Source organism: Castanea sativa, chromosome 8, assembly GCF_040712315.1.
Source record: "Castanea sativa cultivar Marrone di Chiusa Pesio chromosome 8, ASM4071231v1".
Lineage (NCBI taxonomy): Eukaryota > Viridiplantae > Streptophyta > Magnoliopsida > Fagales > Fagaceae > Castanea > Castanea sativa.
Window position 1 is genome coordinate 55,661,504 of NC_134020.1, and position 11,995 is coordinate 55,673,498.

The following is an 11,995-nucleotide window of genomic DNA, read 5'->3' on the forward strand; positions in this document are numbered from 1 at the left end:
TAAATTTGCTTAAAGGAAAAAAAACGTCATGACAGGGTGGGACTGATGTCATCAGATACAAAACCCCACCCAAACCCAAAGCCTTCTCGTGGGGTTATGCTAGTGCTAGTGCAGCTATCATCAAATGTTTGAATAGGGTATTTTAAAAAAAACAAAATTCCACAACATCAAAAAAAAAAAAAACAAAATAAACGAATAAATCTAAAAGATGAATAGAAAAATTAACGAATGGGGACCAAAGCAGCCATGCGTGTGACCACAAATGGTGTCCTATAACAAATTGAAACCCTTCTTTAAGCGTCCGTTTGGATTGCACTGAAAAGGAAAATTATTTTGCGTCTGTGTTTTGTATGTGGGTCCTGTGTACAGTTCACGGAGCCCGCAAGTACAGATTTCAACAAATTTTTCTTTAAAACTAGGTCTCACTGTACTATTTACACATTTAAAAATTATTTTACTATAGTATTTTTAGTTTTCAGCAATTAACGATATCCAAACAGACTCTAAGTTTCCATTTCCTAATCCCTATAGCAAAAAAAAAAAAAAAAATATATATATATATATATATATAAATGCAAAAAAAAAAAAAAAAAAGTAAGAACTAGCTAGAAAGCCAAAACAAATAGTATCATACAACAGAGAAAGAAAAAAAGGGTTACTGAGTAGTGACTGACCAAATAGGGTAAAAGAAGCCTTCCGTACCAAAGGCAAGGAACGTGGGGGAGACATAGATATGATTATATAATTTTTTCCTTAATTAAATACAACCTTCTGGTTAAAAAAAATTCCTGTACAATCTTATCTGTGGGCAATATACAACATGAAAAATAACTCACCAACTTTTGTTGAATGTATTCTACTTGAGAATATGTTTCTACGAATATATTAAAATTTTTATTTTAGAATCTGTTTGGATACAACTGAAAATTGAAAAATACTGTAGCAAAATAAATTTTAAATGTGTAAAAAATACTGTTCACACCTAAAATTACTGTTCACATCTAAAATCACTGTTCATGACCAACGAACAGTGCCAGGTGTGCATCCAGGGAAAAAAAAAGGGGGCTAAAATGCAGACGCACTGCGTTTCAGCCCAATCCAAATGTTACCTTAGAATTTCCAAACCAAAAGAAAAGGGAATCTATGATTTGTGAAATAGAGTTTTTAATATTTTTTTAGTTTTTTTTTTGAGGATTTATAACAATCAAATTTTATTTTTTAAAGAATTTGAAAGTTAAAATTTTTATAAATTTTCATACTTAGGGTATGAGACAAACCTCTCTCTCTCTCTCTCTCTCTCTCTCTCTCTCTCTCTATATATATATATATATATATATATATATATTCATAAGTGCTTGTTAAGTATTTTTTAAATTGTGTCAATGGTAAATTTTAGTACGAAATCAATTGTAGATGATCATGAGTTTTTAGGATTTAAAAGAATATAAAGTTCTATTGTAACATATGATTGAATAGAAATATAATAAAAAATAATTCTTTTTGTATTTCATTTTTTTTTTACGTTTTTTTTTTTCGTAGAATAATTGCTAGTTCATTTTTCACATATTAATTTAATCTTAAAATTTAGTATATTTTTCATTTTTAAATGGTGTTTTTAATGCTTTGGTTGGCCCCAAAAAGTGAAATTCTAGTTATATATATGTTTAGGGTTTAAAAATTATGAGATCTAAGGTTCTAGAATATAATGATTACAAATTTTAGATTTTTTAAAGATAAAGTTGAAGTACAAGCATAAAAACATTATCTAATTCATTTTGCATAGTTTTGTTGATATTAATGCACCTTAATCGGTATTCTTGGATACTCATGATCATTAATAAAACCCTCAACCAATCCAAAATTTTAGGTTTATGTTATCTCATTTTCTATAATTAAGCAAAATAAAACAAAAAAAGATAAAAATAAAAGTAGTAGATTTAAAATAGAAAGAAATATAAAAATTATAAAACAGCTTCTTATTTGTAAATTACTGGATGGATCATGTCTAATCACCATACAACATCAAGTCATCTCAAGATAAAGGATTCTCTGATTTTTCAACTCACCTTCAATCGAGTCTCAGTCGATCAAAACAAATCTCTCGACACACCCTTGACTGAGACTTGCTCGACTAAGACACAAAAAAACTAATTTATATTTAGGCTGTTTAAGTCGGTAAGTGTCTAAGATATTGCACTGTTGGTGTTTAATTAGGAAGTTGTACTATACATGCATAAGTATGAAAGAACACTTATTAGTTGATGGTAGTCATGCACATCAAAGAAAACCCTAGAGCCTCTTTTCACCACAAATAGGGAGTACACAAAAGTGAATTTGAAGAAGGTGTTCTAGTTGGTGATCAAAGCTGAAGCCACAATAGTTTATCCCTGTTCATTACAGTGGAAAAGAAATCTTTAATGTGATCTTTGAAGTCATGGATGCAGTTCATGGGAGAATCTCAACTTAGAGAAGTGAAACGGCTTAGAGCATATAGTGTGTATTTCCATTTGTAAGTATCTACGATATAGTGGCTAGGTAGGGATATGAGCCTTTCTCAATGGTAAACTTCAATTTTAGATAGTGAGATTCTTATTGGGATTAGCGGTAACTTTCATAGTAGTTTTTCTTGTAGATGTTTTCAACTTCGTCCTCGTATGACTGTGTTAATTATTTCCATGATTATTGCTTATTTGGTGACATGTTTAGACTATAGTGATTAACCGGAGATTGATGTTTTTTTCTTTTTCTTTTTGACAAACAAACACACACATACACAAAGGAGAGGGGAAAAGATAACAAAAAATTGAACTGAATACATAATTGGTTAATTAATCAAGTTGATTAAATCCTTATTGAAATCAACCACGGAATCTAAAACACTTTTCAATACACTATTATGGGGTTAATATCAGTGGTTCGATACCTTCTATTTATATGCATATGAAAAAAAAAAAAAAAAAAATCTACTAGTTGTAATTTATTTATATATGTCATTTGTTGGGCTATACAAAAACAAAAAGAAGGCTCTAAATCTTTATCAATAACAGAGAGAATCCGATCTTGAACCTTTGATCAAAAGGATGACACGAAAAAAACACAGGAAAGGAAGAAAGATTTATCTCTCTTTCTCTCTCTCTGTCTCACTAAACAATTATTATGTTGAAAAGAGAAATGAAAAAGTATGCAGGGTTAATGATTTTGGTTTAACTTTTGTTAACCATGCTGCTTATATAACTGTGTAATTACCCAGACCTTGCCGGGCAAAGGGTTTGAGCCTTTTTCCTGTTTTTTAGTACCATTAAACCTCTTTAGGCCCAAGCAGCAAGCTAAGCGGCTAAAAGCAGAGAACAGAGCTTCTGTTTTATGAAACTAGGAAGACAATGACTGGAGGAGCTTTGAACACTGTGCCACATGTCAAAAGTAATCGGGTACATCTATTAGTCCATCGGTGTTGTGCCCTTTTCAGTTTCGACATACAACTTGCCAACAGCCTCAATTCATATGGCAACAAAGTACTAGTATTTTCTTTCCCAAACTTTGATTAGCTGCAAAATTTAATTTTAACCAAAATTTGAGGTATGGCCGCTTAAGTACAATTTTTAGGACCACTGTCCATGTTTGGTAAGTTGGTACTTTCTCAAGCCATAGGCTCACAAGGCTTGAGAGATTAAAGATGATAAAAAGTTATTAAAAAAATTGTCAAAAAAGTTATAAAATTGCTAAAAAATTATAAAAAAGTTGAAAAAGTAAAATAAATACAGCAAAAAGCTGCAAAAGATTGTTGTTAACGGGCACCTTATGGTGCTCGTTAACACAACCCTTAGAAGAAATCTAGGTTAAGTGATCCTCGAGATAGGTTGGGGTTCTTTGTAAAGTTCTTAATCAAGATAAAAATAAAATCACATTTTTTAGCTATTATAGCTTAGGTTATTTAAATAAAATTAACCATTTAATTTTATTGATCAATACAACAATATGATTGAATTTAATTAAAGAATTTAAAACATATTATGTAAAAAATAATTACAAAATTTTATCCGCAAATTATGTGTCATTTGTTTTTAGGAAATACATATCTCCATGTTAAAATAAGAAAGAAAAAGAAGACAAAGATTGGAAGGACAAAAAGTAAAGATAGAAAGGAGTGGAGCTACAGTTTTGTCCTTTTTTAATGCTACCGAATATCGGAAATAACCAATGAATCACAATTTTTTCCTAGTTTGTAAAATATTATTAGGCTATTAAACTTCCTATTAAAATATAGAATAGTATTTTTCATGTTGGATTAGTGATACTAAATATAAATTTTATAATTTAATGTTTAAACTTTCAAATGTAAATAAAAAAATTATTAAATATATATTTTTTATGTGACATCAACCACATTCTTCATCATCAGTCATCATATTAGTTTTTATGCATTTTTAAATAAACTTTTTCTGAGAGGATATTTTTTAATAAACTTGATAGATGGTACTTTCTAACATTTTTTTTATTGAGATATATCTCTTTAGACCCGCTGCAGCCGTTGAGAGCATGTCTCTATATATAACTAGACCAAAGGTCTATGATTCCTTACTGTAGCTATGTGGGAGTACTTGTTTTTTTAGGACTTACGTACTTATATATATATTTTTTAAATTAGTGCTCTAATATTCTTCTGAATTAACACATCTCTAATTCTCTATCGCTTTTGACGTACTCCAAAAAAATTAAAAAAAAAAAAAAAAAGAGTTGCCCATCTTGTAATAACCACGGCAAAGCTCAAACCCATCTTATACGAAGATGTGTAATGTGTATACATTACATGTACACAAATCTTTGATCTATACCTAGCTACCAAAGGACACATAAATTCCAAAAGGACCGGTAAGAGCCATCAATACATATGTAACTGAAACCAAGAAAACTTAGGAGGAGGACCTAGAAAGAGAGAGAGAAAGCGAAGGGGGGTGGTGGAGTATGTTCCAAGACACAATGATTACATGGTCTTGGGGAAGCAGAAAAGGGTGGCGTGGAGATAGCGAAGAGTATGGAAGAACGTGGGGGCTTGACCGAGGTAGTAGAGGAAAGGTCCTAAAAGATGAAATAGAAAGAAAAAAAAACACACACACAAATAATCTAATACAAAAATAAATAAATAAATAAAGAAAGAAAAGGGTTAGCTAAGCCTTTTATCATGATGATACTCTCAGCCTTTTTGGTCTTTGGTCGGTCGACAATCTGTGTGTTGTGTGTTCACTCTGTTTCTGCTTGTGTTTCCCATCTCTCTTTCTCTCTCTAACTGCGCTTGTAGAGTGTAATTATACACTTTGAACCAATCACAAAGCAACATCCACATGTTGTTTTAGTTTAGAGTAATGTTCTTTTTTAATTCTATAGTTACATCATAATTATATCATATAATTTCATTCAACTATAAAGCTCTCATTAATTTGGAGTAGTGTTAGGTCACAATATCTATTGTAATGTGACTTAATTGTAATAATATCATTTTTGTATGAGTTTATTGTTGACATTATTTTTACCATGCATCAATTTATAATAAACTATGTTATTGGTTATTAAAAAAAAATAATGAAAAAATGTGATGTTAATTCGTGTAACATAGGTACAATTCTTTTTGGTAGAAATAAATTATATATAAGTTAAAAAGATACCCCACCCTGAAAGCTACAGGGATCCATGGATAGAGAGAATGCCGTAAGAAGAAAGGAAAGGAAAGGAGACTAGCAGTACTCAAACAGGCTCTATATATTAGAGTGGTGGGAGAGGGTGCAGAAGAGCAAAGAAAAAAACAAAGAAACCAAAAAGATACCAACAAAGCACAAAGGAAAAGGAAAGGCTTGGCTAAGGCAAAGGATAAAAAGGGTCATCACTCACTTACTCACTCACCCCCCACAAAGGCTTGTGGCAGGAAAAACCTACCCAAGTGAAAGAGATATCATCATCATATACCAGAAGAGAGCTAGATAGAGAGGACTCTCTGAAACACCAAGATCATCATCTTTCATCCATCAAGATATATCAAACAAGGTCTGTCTGTCTGTCTTATTTTCTTTTCAAGCATTTCTTCCTTTAGTAATAATACCCTTTTTCACTCTCTTATTCCTAGTGTGAACCAAAACCAACTTCCTTACCTTTTTTTTCTTTGAATTCTCTCTCTCTTATTCAGATCAGAAAGCAATACAAGTTCCAACTTGTTCCATATTTTTAGTTACATATATACATAGAGAGAAAGCTAGAGAGAAAGAGAGAGATGTGTGGAAAGAAAGAAGAAGATCAAGGAGAGTGTTCTCAAAGTGTCAATAATATTAACATACAAAGTTTCCAGGAACAGTTACTTCTTCAACAACACCAACAGATGCAACAACAACACCATCACCATCATCAACAACAGCAAAATAGTGACATATATGGAGGCGGAAGAGGATTGATTTTCCCTGAGCCAATCTTACAACCATGGTCTCTCCCTCCAGTCCATGCTTTCAACCAAGCTCACTTTGCCACAAACCCTGTCCGAGACCATGACCCATTTCTGGTCCCTCCACCACCATCATCGTATGCCAGTTTATTCAATAGAAGAGCTCCTTCTCTACAGTTTGCCTATGATGGTCCATCTTCAGATCATCTCAGAATCATATCTGACACCCTTGGACCTGTTGTTCAATCGGGTTCAGCTCCTTTTGGGCTTCAAGCTGAGTTGGGCAAACTCACTGCCCAAGAAATCATGGATGCTAAGGCTCTTGCTGCTTCTAAGAGTCATAGTGAAGCTGAGAGGAGGAGAAGAGAAAGAATCAACAACCATCTTGCTAAACTGCGTAGCTTATTGCCCAGCACCACCAAAGTAAGTACTTAAAAAAATAATCATCATAAATATATATACATATATATCAACACGCGTACAACATGTATTTTATATAGGTGTCATATACCTTTATACTTTTCTTGTACACTTTTTGTTTTGTATGTATCATAACAAACTTAATGAGCTTTTTCAATCGAAGATCTCTTTAGATTTTTCTAAGATTCTAGTTATTTTAGGTTGTGCCTTCAAAACCTACCATTAGATATGAGATAGTAAGATAGTGTAGGCACGTTTAGTCACATTTTTTTATTTTCTTTTCCTTTCTGTTAAATATGAACCTCTTTATTGTTGTGTTTCTTTTGGCTTATTCTTTTTCTGAGTCTTGTGGTAGTTCCGAGGAGAGGAAAAAAACGAAAAAAAAAAAGGGAATAAGCGTTAATGTCGCTAAGTTGATATGATAAAGAGGAACAATGGAGCAGTTGAAAAGCTTGCCATGGAAATTTCTTGCCGGATATCAGTCAAACCAAAGTTAGAGAATGAAAAGAAATAAAGACAGACAAACTAACATTATTGTCAGTCACACACACACACTGTAGACTATACTCTTCACACTATACATCGATCCATGCCTTACCTTCAAAAATGAAAAACCCCACCATTAAAATCCCACTACTACTTTCATTTCTCAACTAGAAAAAACCTCAAATCACATTCATATTTATGTATTGTTATTCCATTAGCAAAAAGATACTAACTTTGATTATTGGTTCATTGGTTATGTGATATAGACGGACAAAGCTTCATTATTAGCAGAAGTAATACAACACGTTAAAGAGCTAAAGCGCCAGACTTCTTTGATAGCAGAAACGAGTCCAGTACCCACTGAAGTAGACGAGCTAACCGTGGATACATCTGATGAGGATGGTAAGTTTGTGATCAAAGCCTCACTTTGCTGCGAGGATAGGTCTGATCTTTTGCCTGATCTCATCAAAACCTTGAAAGATTTACGTTTAAGAACTTTAAAAGCTGAGATTACAACACTTGGGGGCCGTGTAAAGAACGTTCTTTTCATTACTGGGGAAGAGGATTCAAGTAGTAGCGACGACCAAAACCAAAACCAGCAACAACAGCAACATTGTATAAGTTCAATTCAAGATGCGCTTAAAGCAGTGATGGAAAAGACTAATGGGGATGAGTCTTCTTCTGGGAATGTTAAGAGGCAAAGGACTAATGTGAATATCCTTGAACACAGGTCGATTTAATTTACTAAGACCTTACATGCACTTTCTTGTGATCTTTTTTCATCATTATCTTCTTCTTCTTCTTCTTCTTCTTCTTCTATCTTCTTTTTGTTTTGCTTGTGGGAGTGGGTTTTTGGTGTGTCTATTATTATGTATTTCCACCAATGAACAAATAGGTAATGATGGTATGTTTTGTGTACTTGCATCACTACAAAAAATAGGAAAAATGTGTTTTGGTGTATATGTGCGTATGAGTGAGAGAGAGAGAGAAAAAAAAGAGAGAGAAAGATGGGTTTGTGGTTTGGTGGGATTTCTCATTTTATTTTGTTTTGTTTTTGTTTGGTGGTTCAGAAACTGCACGTAGATGTGCTTAGTTTGTTAGATAAGGAAAAAACAGTGAGGGATCTTTTTCGTAGGGAGAGAAACCTTATTTTAAATCCTAACATAGAAAATATGGACTTCATGGGCTCTCTCTGATCCGATTTTAACTCAAACATGCAGTCTGTGGTTTTGTTTTGTTTGTTTCTAAAGTCTCTTTCTCTATCACACTCTTTCTCTCTCTCTCTCTCTCTCTCTTCAGAGTACTGGCCGAAGTATAATCATTCCTAAGAATGGTGACGATATAGTTCTCGTCATGTGCTTCGTCCCCACATGGCCACCACCAATCCATTGAGCTATATCCAACTCATAAGTACAACAAACTTCCATGCCACCCAGCTATGGTTTTTAATGGGATTCCACACACACACAAAAAAAAAAAAAGGAAAAAGAAAAAAGAAAAAAGCCCTAATGAGAGGCATGCACGTTTATAGGGAATGTACATTCCACATATTAATGTTGCTGTGTTCGACCTTTTGGCTTCAATGTACTCGATATATAGAATATAGTGTTCGATCTCTTTCTCTTTGTGGTCTATGACATAGCAGTATATGAAAAATTATTAGCTTACCATGCATTATTTATGCGAGATTTATATGGTAGATTAAACAAAATATGTATAATATTTTATATTTTTATGCAATGTGTATAATATTGTACATTTTTATATAAATGTTTACGATATTGTACATACTTGTATAATATAAATCTTATATAAGTAGTATAATATAAACTAATAATTATCATAGTATATATCAAACTTCTAAATTAATTGTTTGTTGCAATACGTGTTAGCATATCATGGAATGTCCTGCAATTCCTGTGTTTTCTGCTCAATTATCGAATCTATTTTTTCGTATGAATTTTTGCTGTACATATGAGGTAGCCTCTCTAGCTGCATGTCTTTTTTATTTTTGGACAGCCTTCATGCCAACATTGTGAAAATATGGTTAAGAAAAACCTGTGTAGGTGAAAATAGGTGGACAACCTGCATCTATACTGTACTTGGGGATTAGAGAAATATTGAGATAAGAGCTATGTTTTTTAAAGTAAAACTAAAAGAAATTGTGTGTGCTCACACACATTCATATATATATATATATATATATATATATATATATATGGGAGAAACCATGATAGAGTTATATCTTTTCATTTTGAAGCATATACAGATGCTGTCCTTACATGCAATGATGCAATTTTGTTGTAATTTAAATCATTTAATAGGTTAAGAGTATATCCCATATATGCAAAATTAATATACCATACGAGTACTAACAATGATATAGATCATTTCATTGATTTATAAATAACAGGATTATTATACATGATAAATGATCCATCCTATTAACTTTGATAGTGCCTCTCTCTCTCTCTCTCTCTCTCTCTCTCTCTCTCTCTCTCTCTCTCTCTCTCTCTCTCTCTCTCTCTCTCTCTCTCTCTCCATGCATGCACATAACTTAGTGTAACTTTTGTTAATGTTACAAAATTTGATAATTTTCCATTGATTGTATTTTTTTCATGAGAATCACTATTGAGTTAGATTGTTTTCTTATATAAATACTATAAAAATATTAAAATGATAAAAATTAAATAACAATCTTTAAAATGTTTAAATTTCAAATTTTTTAAACTTTGAAATTACACAGACATGATTTCGTAGATTGAATCATAAATGTATTCATTTGACACAAATTTTGGTATGTATATTAAGAATAAAGATAACATATCACCTAATGATTGGATTTTGAAAATACTAATTGATGTAATCTTAATAAAAAAGTTGCACAGAATGTTACTTAATTGATAAACTATATCATCTTCTTATAATACCTTCCATGCACACTAAATATCAAAATGAGCAAACAATTATCTAACGTTTGAAATGTTTAATTTCAGACTTTTTTTTAAAAAAAAAAACTTTAAAACTATACACAAAACATGAGTTAATGAATTTGATAATATATAATATTTTTTTAATATGGAATTCGACAATGTGTTAAAAACAAAAAGTTACATCAACTTGATTCTTCTTTTTGATATATAGGTGTATCAACCTAATTCTTAAATATATATCATTAGTTATATTTTGATAGATTCATGGGTTTTTTTTTAATTATTTTTTTAAAGTAATGCATAAAATAAGTTTATTGATTAAATAATAAAGAATGTATTTATATAGATAGATAGATAGATAGATAGAATAAATCATTCCAAGAATTTTCATGTTTCACGCATATAAAAAAGAACAATAATAAAGAATGTCTGATTAGGATAAAATTTTATGGTGGTAAGAATAATGTGAATTCAATGAAATTTTTTAAATATTAAATCAATAAAAAATTATTCAATAGTGTAAGATTAATAAATAATTACATTATTTGCAACTTGATGTTGTACCATGCATATAAAAAGGACAAACAATAGATTTTTTTTAATATATTTTCCTTGACATTATGTTCACATTTTTTTTATCAAATAATTTAAACTTATAAAATTTGAAATGTATGTATCTTTTGGAATTAATAATATATTAAAAAATGCAATGTTCACAACAAATCCAAAGTGATAAGTTGTTATTTGCTGTTATTAGTGGGTAAAAATATGATTTCAGTAATAGGTTCAAATTAAAACCGATAATAACTTATCACTTAAAATTTTTTATATAAATATTGCGAATGTAACGTTTTTCTAATACATTATGCATCCTAGTACATATATCTAAAAAGCGAAAGTATATTAATTAACTATGTGCATGTATAATTGTATATACATGGTTTCTTATTTAATATTGTAAGAGAATCGCAGTACATCATCAAAATTTTGGTGTTACAAAGCACAATTTCATAGAAGAAGAGTAGTTCTTTATTGTAAATTGTGACTAAGTTATTGTATCTCATATTCTCATCATGATTTTGAAATGCCTTGAATCCTACTATATATACCGTAGGCATTTTCTTATTCGATTTGGAAGTTTAGCATTCTTTCCCTTCACAGATTATTTTCTAAACAGTCCAATGGACCTCGAATAAGAAGTTTTACGATTGGTGCATCACTCGATCTCTCATTTTCTTAGAACTAAATCAAATCATTTCTTTCATGAGCCTTGTACATAAATGAGGATGGAGAAATAGTTAGAAAGGATTCCGATTTCAAACCCCAAAATGAATGACGCTCTGGGCCTGGTCCTTTCTTTTTGGTCTTTAGGCCATTTACAGGAAAACTTCTTATTCGGGCTTGGCTAATTAGAGGGCCACTGAAAAGCCCAAGGTTTATGTCCACTTTTTTTTTTTTTTTTGAGAAGAAGGTTATGTCCACTTACTGTAGAAGCATTATACTTTTGGGCTCTACTAGCCAAGCCACAACTGTGATGCCCATATTGATTGGAAATAGGGGTATTCGTGGTGCGGTGCGGTATGATTTTGGGCTATTTTTAGCACCGCACTTTGTGGTGCGGTTTAGCTAAAATCATAACTGCACCGCATTTTATTTTTGTGGTTACATGTGCAGTGCGGTGTGATGCGGTGCGGTTTAAAGTTTAGCCAAAACTATAACCGCACCGCACTTC

At 31.5% G+C, this 11,995-nt stretch overlaps 1 protein-coding gene across 2 annotated transcripts; it reads left to right on the forward strand.

Moving 5' to 3' along the window:
- Positions 1-5,786: 5,786 nt before the first annotated feature.
- LOC142606951 (transcription factor bHLH30-like) lies at positions 5,787-8,569 on the forward strand. 2 transcript variants are annotated; one of them, XM_075778328.1, is made up of 3 exons: positions 5,787-6,036; positions 6,176-6,847; positions 7,597-8,569. In XM_075778328.1, the coding sequence occupies exons 2-3, from the start codon at positions 6,260-6,262 to the stop codon at positions 8,068-8,070; spliced, it is 1,062 nt and encodes a 353-aa protein (XP_075634443.1). In that variant the 5' UTR covers positions 5,787-6,036; positions 6,176-6,259; the 3' UTR covers positions 8,071-8,569. The 2 variants fall into 2 exon arrangements, with proteins under 2 accessions (XP_075634443.1, XP_075634444.1); XM_075778329.1 differs by having other exon boundaries at positions 6,335-6,847.
- The last annotated feature ends 3,426 nt before the right edge of the window (positions 8,570-11,995 follow it).